Source organism: Nuphar pumila, chromosome 3 (assembly GCF_984573655.1).
Source record: "Nuphar pumila chromosome 3, dmNupPumi1.hap1.1, whole genome shotgun sequence".
NCBI lineage: Eukaryota > Viridiplantae > Streptophyta > Magnoliopsida > Nymphaeales > Nymphaeaceae > Nuphar > Nuphar pumila.
In genome coordinates this window covers 106,981,828-106,993,806 of record NC_143251.1, presented here as the reverse complement: position 1 = coordinate 106,993,806, position 11,979 = coordinate 106,981,828, and the positions used below count along the sequence as shown (strand labels likewise).

At 35.9% G+C, this 11,979-nt stretch overlaps 1 protein-coding gene across 1 annotated transcript; it reads right to left on the bottom strand.

The window, feature by feature from the left end:
* Positions 1–544: 544 nt before the first annotated feature.
* On the bottom strand, positions 545–8,713 carry LOC149843222 (putative magnesium transporter NIPA1). Its single transcript, XM_090000859.1, has 8 exons — positions 8,587–8,713; positions 8,320–8,376; positions 4,382–4,472; positions 4,136–4,296; positions 3,713–3,840; positions 3,436–3,573; positions 2,101–2,193; positions 545–688 (listed from the first exon to the last, which is right to left on the bottom strand). The coding sequence occupies exons 1-8, from the start codon at positions 8,711–8,713 to the stop codon at positions 545–547; spliced, it is 939 nt and encodes a 312-aa protein (XP_089856985.1).
* Between the last annotated feature and the right edge of the window lie 3,266 nt (positions 8,714–11,979).

Sequence of the window (11,979 nt, the reverse complement as noted above, 5' to 3'; positions counted from 1 at the left end):
CAGGCCATTGAAAATGAATCTCTCTCTCTCTCTCTCTCTCAAGAAAACTTCAGCCACCGTGGCATCCAAGAGACAACCAATACATAACTAAAACAAAGAAAAGGGAATGGAAATCTAGTTACAATGGACTGAACATGCAATGGCTACTCAAAATAATCTGAGATAAACTCCATCTGTGTAGGACAAGGTAAACAGAATATATACATTTTTATGCTTGTGGCCGGTTAGAACCTCCTTGAACAAAATCTTTGCATGTTTTCTCAAATCAAGAGATCCAACAGGTGTAGCATTCGAGCTCGAATGGGAGTGAAAATTTTGCAAGATCCATGTCAGTGGGTGGACTGCCAGTGCTTAGAAGGAATTTTAGTTACATTTTGCGCATCATGTGAAATGTGATAAAGTCCATGAACACAAACTTTACGAGCTTCAAGCTGCCAGGAACACTCAAATCAATGACCTTCGCCCAGTGCAGTTTCCCGATGCACTTAAGAGAGAGAGAGAAAGAGAGAGAGAGAGAGAGAGCTATGCTCCAGATATCAAAGTGCTATAAGGATCCTTCTAACACTATTGGACCATTGGCATTCTCATTCATGTCCTTTGTTTTGTGAAGAATGAAGATTCCAGAAAGAATTGTTACAAAACCACATAAAGCTGTGACTATCTGTGATGCACTCTGTCCTGCCCAATCCTGGATTAAGAACAACAAAGAACAGAAGACGGTTATTCTTTGACCATAAAGAAAATAGAATTAACATTTGGATCCATGGAGAGAGAACTTGACTTGTCATCAATTCATTAGCCAAGTAAGTACTGCAGAGATGATCATTGCTAATGAATGGTGACGTGCATCATGAGATTTTAAAAGAGCATATCCTCTCTGAGATTCCAGTTGAATTTGATTTGATCTATCATTATGAAACGTACATACATATCTCTTGCATAGTAAGGATATTTCTTTCTGTTGAGCTAACAGATGAGACTTCAAGCAAATAAGTGAAACATTTTAAGCAAGATTTTAACTCTGTTTTAATCTATAGTATAATACTGTTTGAATTTTACGTTCACGATTGAGGGTTTTGTGTTTTGCAACTGCATAAACATATTAACAATTTTGTGCTACATATACCCTGTGTTTGGTTAAGTACTTGACCACATTTTTCTTTCCATCATTGGCCAAATTAAAAAAGAGAAAACAGAAATACAAAAGCCTAAAAGTAGATAAACCTTTCCATTGTGTGCTAATGCTGACAGCCTCAAGAGTTGCAAGCTCACTAGTTTGGATTTGATGCAATTGTTCTAACCGAAAAATTGTTTTTATGTGTCAAACAATATTTACTTATACTGGTGACTTGTAAGTTATACCAGTGATTGCATGAACCAATTTAAAGTTGTAAGCAGGAAATATTATAGCAAAAATTGGCAAAAAATGACAAAAAACTAAATCATAATTCCAAGAAAAGCCAGGGAGGAGTTATTGGGGCACAAAAACATTGAGCTAAGATGTAGTAAACCAGGGAAAACTATATACTATGATGTCTACAATATGACTGCCAATGATGCTCCTAATATATTGTCATAATATCAAGAATTGTATTCAATCCCTGGATAAGTTGCAAGTCACTTTTCATTTTATTTTTCTGGGATAGGCAAACTGGATTCTGATGCAAAACCTCAGTTAAGATTGTGTGGCTCTGATGATCCAGCTGCCCCTGAATTTTACTGAAAACAATAGGCAATTCATTTGAAGAGTACAATTACTGCAACTGAACAAACACTTCAAGTTTACTGAAAACAGTCGAATGTTCTTCAAGAATTTTTGACAGAATGATGGAATTCACAATCAAGCAACTCACGTTTTGGGTAACCATGACCAGAAACCAAGGTGTCTTAACCATTCTTATGGACATGAGTATTCAACTATCTCGAGCACAGACAAAGGTCTGCTCATAAAGTAAAATTAAGATCACAGGCATGCATTCTTTAAATTCTTGGAGCCGGTGATTGCAAGCAATTGATATTAGACATAAGAACTAGTAAATAATGATATTCAAACTATTATGATTGTGATCTAAACAAGCAGGAGTTTACATGTTGTGTTACCTTGAACATGATGATGCTCGCCAGGATTGTAAAAGATGTGAACATGACATAGTAGACTGGAGATACGACAGAAGTATTGAAGATGTCCAATGCCTGCATGATAGAAGTAGCCAATGAGAACCATGACTACAAAAATTTTGAAAGCACAGGTTGCTTTAAAGAGAGAATTCTGGCTAAATGTACACAGATTGACAATGAGGGGTAAGAATTTTGCATATGGAATGACAAGGATTCCCAACACTATGAATGTCTACAAGGAAGCGTATTCTGTGTATAAGGAAACATTTGCCAAACATCCAGCCAGTATTCTGCATTTTTGCTATTTCTTTCAAAATCATTGTCCCATGTAAAAAGTTGCATCTCCAATACATCACCCTTCACACTTTTAGGGTGTTTTCTCAAATTTTCACATTACATAACCTTATTCATTGCCCTTAATATCCTTCTCTAGGCATATAATAAAAGTCAATCCATGACCAGCAGAAAAATAAAAGACAAACTAAGGAGAAAGGAAGTTTCAAAATAAGAAGCCTCTGTAAGGTAATCGCAATAGAAATGAAGAACTTTTTGAAAAAATGAAAAAATATTTATCCAGAAAACATATTTTTCCCTCCATATTATAATTTGTAGTTCTATTGAAGATTTGACTAGCAGAATACTGCCGCATGCATGTTTAAGAGCCCATGCTATCAACAATTGGTCAAAGGTTATAGAGCTCTATGCATTTATAGAAAGACTAACGTGTTTCTTTTCTTTTGCGGAGAAAGGATTTTAACTGCCATTCTCTTTAAATGTAAAACTTCATTAATACGTTTATATTGTAGTAGCCATCTGTAAGTAGTTCAATAACTTGAAAAAAAAAATCATCTCATGCTAGGATCCGAAATCCATCATATCCCATGAGAACAAAAATACGCGCTATGTAGTCAAAAGTGCTAGGTGACACCTAGGCATTGGGCCTCACCTGGTTGTCTGGTTTGCCTAGGCATCACCTAGAATTACAATGGAAGTAAAAAATCAGATGAAAAAGAGTACACCTTGTGTCACATAAGTTGCTTGCCTAGGCCACCTAAGTCACCCACCTGGATTGCCCAAGTCTTCTAGGACAACTGTCTAGGTCACTTACTTGGACACTTACCTCCCCTGGGCGCCCAGGCCATATTCTAGTTTCTGACAACTAGAGAGCACCATAGCCTAGACCACCTATGCAAAGTCTAGCCACAGTTCACATATACATGGGGTATAACTTCAAATGTGTGTTATCACTTCCAAAATAATAGACGGCAAACTATTAAAAACCAATAAACTAAGTTGGGGCTTTTCATTCCTTTTTACCTTGTTCAAATAGTTCATCTGCAAAACGACACAGGAAGCAACAAGAAATGCAAAAAGCCAAGTTTGAACGTAGATGAACTGATTCATTCCCGAAAATGTTAGTTTCAAAGCAATTGCCAATGCTTTTACGCTCATCACCTACAAGCATAAAAGATTTATTCTTTCACGTCAGCATTTTCATTTCATAGTAATAGAATTGCCATATCACAAATAAGGATTACTAGCTTTATAAGCAAATGGAAATGAGTAAGAACTTTAAGGAAGGAAAAGGACATACTGTAATAGAACCCGTGATAGAGCAAATTCCAATGTACACAAACATGTGTGAGTGTCCATATTTAGGTGCCAATTTGAAAATAAGTACCACGTCTAATGCTATAACCATGAGGGTGTAAAGGATGAATCCTGTAAATAGCAATCTTCAGTCGGTCAAACAATATATAAAATAGGAGAATGCAGAACCCACAATCATCAACTGAACAGTTAGTATGTACTGATCCTAGAGAGCTCATTTAGAGATGAAATAGAGATGCAGGGAACGAAAATCCATTGAATCTAAACCATGTCATCAACAAATGCATTTTCTCATGAACTTCCACAGAACCATAAGTGATCAATAATAGCATGGTTCTTTCTACATGCAACATCATGGCAACAGGAGCAAAAGATTTTATAGTTTGCATTAACTTGTCCAAATTACCAGGTTCAGTGGCAAGATTCCAGACTTCCTTCACAGACTCAATCTCTTTCTCTTGGGGAGCATGTAGAACAATGGTGGTGGAACCAACAACACAGAGAGCACAACCAAGGACACCAAACATTTGAAGCCTCTCTTTCAAGATGAAATGAGCTAGCACTGAACTACATGATAGAATTTCAATAAGAACAAAAACAACTGAAAACAAAACACTATATTTTAAATCCAAAAATATTTTTAGCAACATACCTGACAATAATGCTTAATGCTCCCAAGGGTGTCACAAGAACAGCAGGAGCAAATGCATAAGCAGCAAAGTTAGCTATCTCACCAACAATCACTGCCACAAGAAAAAAGAAAAAGAATTCTTTCTTCAGAAGAAGTATAAGAAAAGTCAAGAAATTTTTGGGAAATCCTTCCTATAAATCTCATGAAATTCAAAACCAAGCAAAGAGTTCCCCCTTAAGAAATCTTCCAAATGTTTCAAACTTTTTTGGATCAAAATGTAAATTCATTAATCATGAAAAAACTATGTGACAGGTTATCTGACAAGATTAGTACAGGGAAAACTCCATGGATCTATGCATATACATGACTATAGCTACTACAGCTATGAAAAACAAAATAAATGTAGAAATGCAAAAACGAAGAAAGATGAATGATGCACTATTGCAAAATATAGATCCTAGTATGAGCGAAAAAATGTTCCTTTACCTTATCATTACATGTTATGATAACTACAATTCCCCTGAAAGGGATGCTACCTTTTGATGGTATGTCTTGTAAATATTCAATAATGTTTCTGGTATCTGGTCCTTAATCCCAAAGAATCTGACTTCTAATTTTATCTATTCCATCTGTTTTCTCAAAAAGTGAGTCAATTTGATTGGAATTTGCTAAATTGCAGACATCCATATCAACCAGGATCATCAAAAAACTCTATTACCATAGCGTAGCTGTATCATATAACATTATTGTTTGTTCCAATGCAGGTAGAAGGTTATATAGACATGGAAGTTCAATGGTCAATATGGTGAGGATATTCTCTCATAATCAGACAACAGACCATCATATTCTGCTGCTCCATGCAATGTTGCTTCTTATAAAAGAAATATGCAGCCATAGGCAAAATAAAGGATGTGATTTGAGCTTCTCATTTTCAAATACACTGGCCTACACTGACAGTCAAACTAAAGCATTAAAGGACCTCTTTAATTGCTTCCAGCTACAAATAAAGGATAGCATGTCAATCGACCTCATAACATAGGGAGCATCAGGGTGTGATACGCGAAGGGATTGAATATAGTGTTAAAATAGTGTATATAAGTTAGAGGTATTGAATATAGTGTTAAAATAGTATATATATACAGACATATATAAGTCTGTAAATTGTTTTGATAGTCAGGGACATTTTGGTATTTTCCAGTATAATAGGTACTGTTCATTAGGAACAGTTTTATATTATTTTTGTTTTTTGTCTTTTAGAATTAGAGCATGGGCTCTATGGTCTTTAGACCATAGAGTCGTTGGGGGCTACCCAACAGTCATAAATATGACCGTTGGGAGCTCCCCAATGGCCTCAATTGTTCTCAATGCTTTTTCTTAAGCATTTCATCAATAAAGCCTGTATTTTTATATTTTGTTCTCTTGTTATAGCCATTGTTGGCTTTTGTATTGTCCCATAATGGATTTGTGCATGAGCACTTTGTGTGTATGATCATGTAAGCCCTTAGAGGCTTTTGTTTTGTGTTTTTGCATATCTTATTACATATAGTACACCTATACACGTATCTGCATTCATATATGCATGCCCCTAGTTTATGTCTCTGTTGTACAGATTGAAAAGCATCTACTCCTTTTATATACGGATCTACATATTTATGTTTCTGTTTGTGTTTGTTGATGTTTGCAAAAAATGATGTGTCTAATGAGTGAAATCAGCATTTTGACTTATTGAATTGCTCAAACAATATAGTGTGGTTGAAAAGATTTTGGGAAAATAATAAAAGAGCTTTATAGTCATGTTTTCTATAATACATCCACATATTCACAAAGTCCCATGGTGTGCACAAAAGTAATTTTCTTGCTCAATGCATTAGTGAGGTGGGTTTCATGAAAGAAAGGAAGCATTAAACAACCATAATCTACCACCCTCCATGATATATTTTGTATGCCACCACACTACCTTGAGAGGGTGGTCCACTTCTCTCCATGCTATATTCCAATATGAGTGCCAGTATTTTGCAGGGTTAGGTTGACCAGATTATTGTTCCTAACCTTGTAGTGTCATATTCCTTGCAAAGTATTGTTCACTGCCAGTGAATCTATTATAGATTACTGATCTTGTATTTATTCAAGGGGTCTCTAATGCATATGCGTCTTCAACATGTCTCCAGCCTAAGGCCCTCTTCTGTATATTCATTTATGATAATAGACAAAAAAGTGTGAAGAAACAAACATTAATGGCCTTATAGCATCTTGATTTTGTCAGTGCACATTATTAATCAATTAACAAAGGACCGCATACAAAATCAAGTGGTACTTTTATGGGGATTCTATCTGTCACTCTAGGTCCCAGGATCTCCACTCAAAACCACAGCCATTCCTTTTATATTAACTTTATTTTGTTACTGCACATCCTGGTTGAGGGTAAGCACACCTTCTGCTACTTAGGATTGATTCAGATGTGGAGCTCCCTCACTGTTATTCAGTCATGCACCTGTAATTGGAGCATTCATATTCCACATTGTTTTCTAACACCATCATTGTGTTTATATTGCTAGAGTTCTAATATCTCCATCTGCAATGTCCAAATGCACATTATCAGAATTCACTATGTGCAACCCTTTTTGCCAGTGCCTAGAATCTCTCAGCATTCATTGTCTTTTGAATGAGTTATTACCATCAGTATCTTCCTAACTACCTGTTAAAACATTCACCATTTAGTGACAAAGTTTATGTGTTATCGCAGTGTTCCTCTTATATATTGTTGTTTATCAGAGGTTTTTTGTTGAAGCTGTTATGAACCATCCCAGTAGTTGCTATATCCCTCTGAAGACATTAGATGTATTGATGCTTTGCTCTCTTTTTTTTTCAGTTTCCCTATGTCCATGGCAAAGAGCTGTACATGTAACTTTTAGGATCTAACAGTTCTAGTCATCCACAAAATTTGCAAGTGTTTAAAAGCCATCCATTGGCTTCAACAGGGCACAAAATACCGGTGCAGTCAATTTGTACCTGTTCGTCAATCAGAAGAATATCAAAAGGAAGTTGTGATCTCTTTATAAATAAAGTTTGCTCTTCATAAATATTGTATGATGAATCTCGCTATTTGGTGAGAACTAACAATGGAAATGCCTCTACATCTTATTCCGAGAACAAATATTTCTCACGAGCTTTAAAATATTAATATCGTGATGTCCAATGCAGTTGTCAATAACTTATAGTAGGATGCTATATGTAACAATAGGTTCAGAACTCGCCCTACTTAATCTGATACAGCATATGAGGCAATGAGGTTTATGCAAGGCCTGCTTTTTCTCGTTCCAGTGTTGTGATTCCATTATGTGAGTGTTAGAACTGAGTATTGGGCATGGACATATCCAACACAAGCTCAATATCATACTTAAATCATACTAGGCCTAACCCCACTGCTCTTATATTAAGCAACAACAGCAATATAGTACTTGAAATCCAATGCCAATGACCAGATTTCTAATTTCAACACTTTATCGAAGCACCAACCATGTAATCATGCACAACAACCACCACTCACTTGATTAAGCGAAAAAACTAGGATTGAATAAACTAAACAAGCACATATGCATCCTTATCACATTTATTGCCATTCATGAAATTTTCAATGATGATAAAAAATAATAACACAAGTCTCCCTACCACCGTAGTTGTTTCTGGATTGCATCACATGACCAACCATTTGATCAAGCAAAAGGCTACAACTTGATAAATGGATTCAATATTTCTCCTTCTTGTGAATATGTTAACACCAAAAAATCCAATACCATCATTAAAATTTTTAATTATAACCAAAATAACCATCGTTAATTATAACCAAAATAACCACATGCAATTCTTTCCAAACCTTGAACCCATAATGCAACGTTCATGCATGCATCAATTTTTTAGAAAAAAATGAAAAAAATAAAAAGGTTTCTCATCGTCCTTACTAGCAATCATTCCAACCCACCATAAAGGTTCCCGGAGGTAAGAAAATCCTCCCTGTCCTGAAACAAACAAAACAAACAATGCTTGAAATATTATCATCCAAAAGATAAACAATCAAATGAACACGAGAAAAAGCATCTATTTTAAGGTATAAAGGAATCCCATCATCAGGAAAAATCTACTTTTGCACGTAATTGAAACGAAAAAATTTGATAACACATTTATGCCAATATTGATATATGAATAGAAAGAAACAGAAATCCACCAACCTGCTCTAACTCCACTAGCCCCTGCCTTTTTGAGGCCCTTTTTCTTCACTATAAAGCTCGCCCCAATAAAGAAACTCGACGACATGGCCAAAACCAGCCCACGCACGTTATCTAAAGACAGTCCCATCAAGATCTCGAATTCCTGAGCTTCCACAAATCGATTTGTCCAAGAAAAAAAACAAATAAACTATACCACGGATCCAAAATCTCTAAAAAACCCGCTTAAAACGAGCAAAAAAAGCTTTCTGACTTCCTAAAAAAACCCAAAAGCAGAATGGGACTATACCACCGATCCAAAATCTCTATAAAAGCCGCTTGAAACGAGAAAAAATGTCTCCTCACTTCCTAAAAACACCCCAAAGGCAGAATGGGATGTCTGTTTCACCCTTCACTGCATGTGTTACAAATGAATCTTTTCATGGTGATGACAGAGGCATGGATTCCTTAAGATAGTATGATGATGGTGGCGGTGAATGGTGATTGGTTGGTTGTTCATGATGGGGGATGGTGTTGGGCGGTGGGTCGCGTCTCCATGGATGCTCTCTCTCAATGCAAGACTGTATTTCCGTTACGTGGTGGTGATTGTTTTTGAGGTGGCCTCCGAACTCTGCGGGCTCACTGCAAAATGAATCCACGAACATTACACGGAATTTCGAAAAAAAACAAAACAAATAATAGTAAAAAAAAATTGTTATTTACATAAACCAACCTGACTTTGCTTGATAATTGATTTTTCATACATTAAAGTACCTATAATTCAAAATCACTGCTTATTTGATGTTCAGTTATGCAAATTCATAACCCCTCGTAACTGTAATCCCCTTAACTAATCTTAATAGATTTAAGACTAATACTGTCTAGTTTTTTTTTGAAAAGTAAGCTGGGGTTAGGCAGACCCCCACCAGTTATACAACCACACCATTGGGATTTGAACTTGCAACGTCCCAACACAAGGTGACGTGCACTCACTGCTCCTACCAGACAACTGGAGCCCTATTGGCATGACTATACCGTTTTTACCCTCATTAAATATGCCTTATTTTTGGAGATTACAAGTCTTTTTTATCAAATCTGACCTTATGGATGAGTTCAACATAGTCAGATTTAATAAGAATAGACCCTTGGATCGTATTTTGATCAACAAAAAAAAATAATTTTTAAATCACAAAAAGTTAGTGTTTTATCAACCAAAAGAATTATGCACTCAAGTGGGATTTCAGTGATTTAGGTGTCGATCTTTACTAAATGAATTATGTAGATGACATCTATAGAATCTAATTTGATCAAAACATGCATCAATGAAATCCCAATAAGGGTACGAAAACAGGAATGACTTGAGGGATGAGTGAAACTGGTTTATAATTTTGTCCTCTTTATCCCTATCTTTCTCTCTCTCTGAAAAAAAATTGATCCAACACTTTTTGGAAGGAAGTGGCTCACTGCTAAACACGCCCCACGAGGTGAGTGCTTTTTTGTGTAGATTTAACAGGATTGTTATACAGAAAGCTAAATTTAACTCAATTTCTATAGCTAGATTCTTAGCAAAATTAACAGTAAGGGCATACAAAACTCTGGAAAGACCACCCCTGATTGGTTCCCTGACAAGGGTGATGTATAGCTTCTGTAATAGATTTTATACTCATGAATGAAATCTGGTAGGGATCTGCCTAATCCCAGCTTGCCTTTCATATATATATATATATATATATATATATATATATATATATATATATAGAGAGAGAGAGAGAGAGAGAGAGAGAGAGAGAGAGTAATGGGTCGGTGCTAAACCTCGTGCTAAATAGGTTTTTCAGCTTCTCCAGTGCTTTTTATTCGGTTTCGGCCCTACAAATGTGTTGGGCATGATCTATTTACTAAGAATCCACACCTGGATCATGTCTTTGATAAAAAAAATGATGTTTGAAGCCTTGAAAATTTACAAAGATTTTGGACAGTTGATTTTTTGAACTTTATAAAAACCCATGTGTTGAAATCAAAAGCTTCAAGAGCCCATCCCTATAAAATCAAGTACATAAATCACATCTGTATGGTGAGAATTTAAAATAAAATAAAAAAAGCTCAAAAAACCTATTTAGCATGGGGTTTTAGCACCAAATGAGATATATATAAGTTTAACGGAAATAAGAAACGCCAACTAAATGCATTGACCATGAGTATGCTTTTGGCCAACTATAAAACAAATGAGGCTGGCTCTGTTGACTGGATCCGGTTGAATGACTTGGTTTGCACCAATTTTTAGCCCAGTAGATCTATTCAAGGTATTTTTTTTGAAAGGCAAGTTGGGGTTAGAAAGACCCCACCAGTTATTATTCGACGTACCACTGGGTTTTGAACCTGCTACGTCCCATCACAAAGAGACTTTCACTGACAGCTCCTAACAACCCCGCAGAGCACTTGGTGGTCTATTCAAGGTCTTGTTCGGCTGTAAATGCATAGATTTCATGTTGGTTTTGGTCCTACGGTTATCTCATGTCTGGTTGGGCAGCATTGGTTAAACTACCATCAATCTTAATGTTGGATCTATATGTTTGGACCTATGTTCAATCCAAAATAAAAGTGAACCTGAGACCAAGTCCAAGCCAAAATGTGTTCAAACCAATGTTGTCAGACTCGATTTTTGAACCAAACCATCTTCCCGAATCAGACCAATTCGAATCACTTTGACTTGATCCTTTAAATTTTGATTTTAAAAAATGCAATCATAAAGATAAATAAAATAATAAAATAATAAAAGAAACTATAGAAATTCAACCAAACTAAAAAATATGCATTCAATGCTTAAACAATATAATAGCAAACAAATATCATAATTATCACATAAATTAAAAAGGAATTAAACAGTTCATAAGCGACCTGATTCAGGAACTGAAATTTTGTTGTTATGCCAAACCATATAATGGTTCAATAATTGAAGGTGCATTTGAATGCCCTTAAGGTCATGCCGCTTGGGTCGCCCAAGTTGTGGCGGGCCGGGGAAAAGGTGCTGACCCTCAATTTACGAGAAAACTATGATACCCTACTCTTATGTACGAAATATAAAGAAAAGCAGAAAAAAATTGAAAATGACATGAAACTCAAGAAAATAACAATTCTTAATCATCCAATTCTTCTTAATCCCTTCCACATGATAAACAAACTCAACAAAAATCCAAATCCTAAATACTAATTACGAATTCAATTGGATCTCTTATGAACCCCAATTATAACTACTCCGCTCCTGCATTACCCCTTCTTTTCAGGTTTGACTCCCACATGGTGTGCAGATTAGGGGTGTCAACAAGGTCTGGTTTACCCATACCAGACCCGAACCAAACCCTATGGGGTCCAGGTATGGTGATAAATAATAAGACTCGGGTTCGGACCCGAAGGTCCAAT

Bases quoted from the DNA above. Each gene is read 5' to 3' on its own strand.
- LOC149843222 (XM_090000859.1), bottom strand. From the start codon at position 8,713: ATGGGACTGTCTTTAGATAACGTGCGTGGGCTGGTTTTGGCCATGTCG. The intron at 8,377-8,586 runs GTTGGTGGATTT...TGTTTGTTTCAG, and splicing joins GGCTAGTGGAGTTAGAGCAG to GACAGGGAGGATTTTCTTAC. The intron at 2,194-3,435 runs GTAAAAAGGAAT...TCTATCATGCAG, and splicing joins AGATGAACTATTTGAACAAG to GCATTGGACATCTTCAATAC.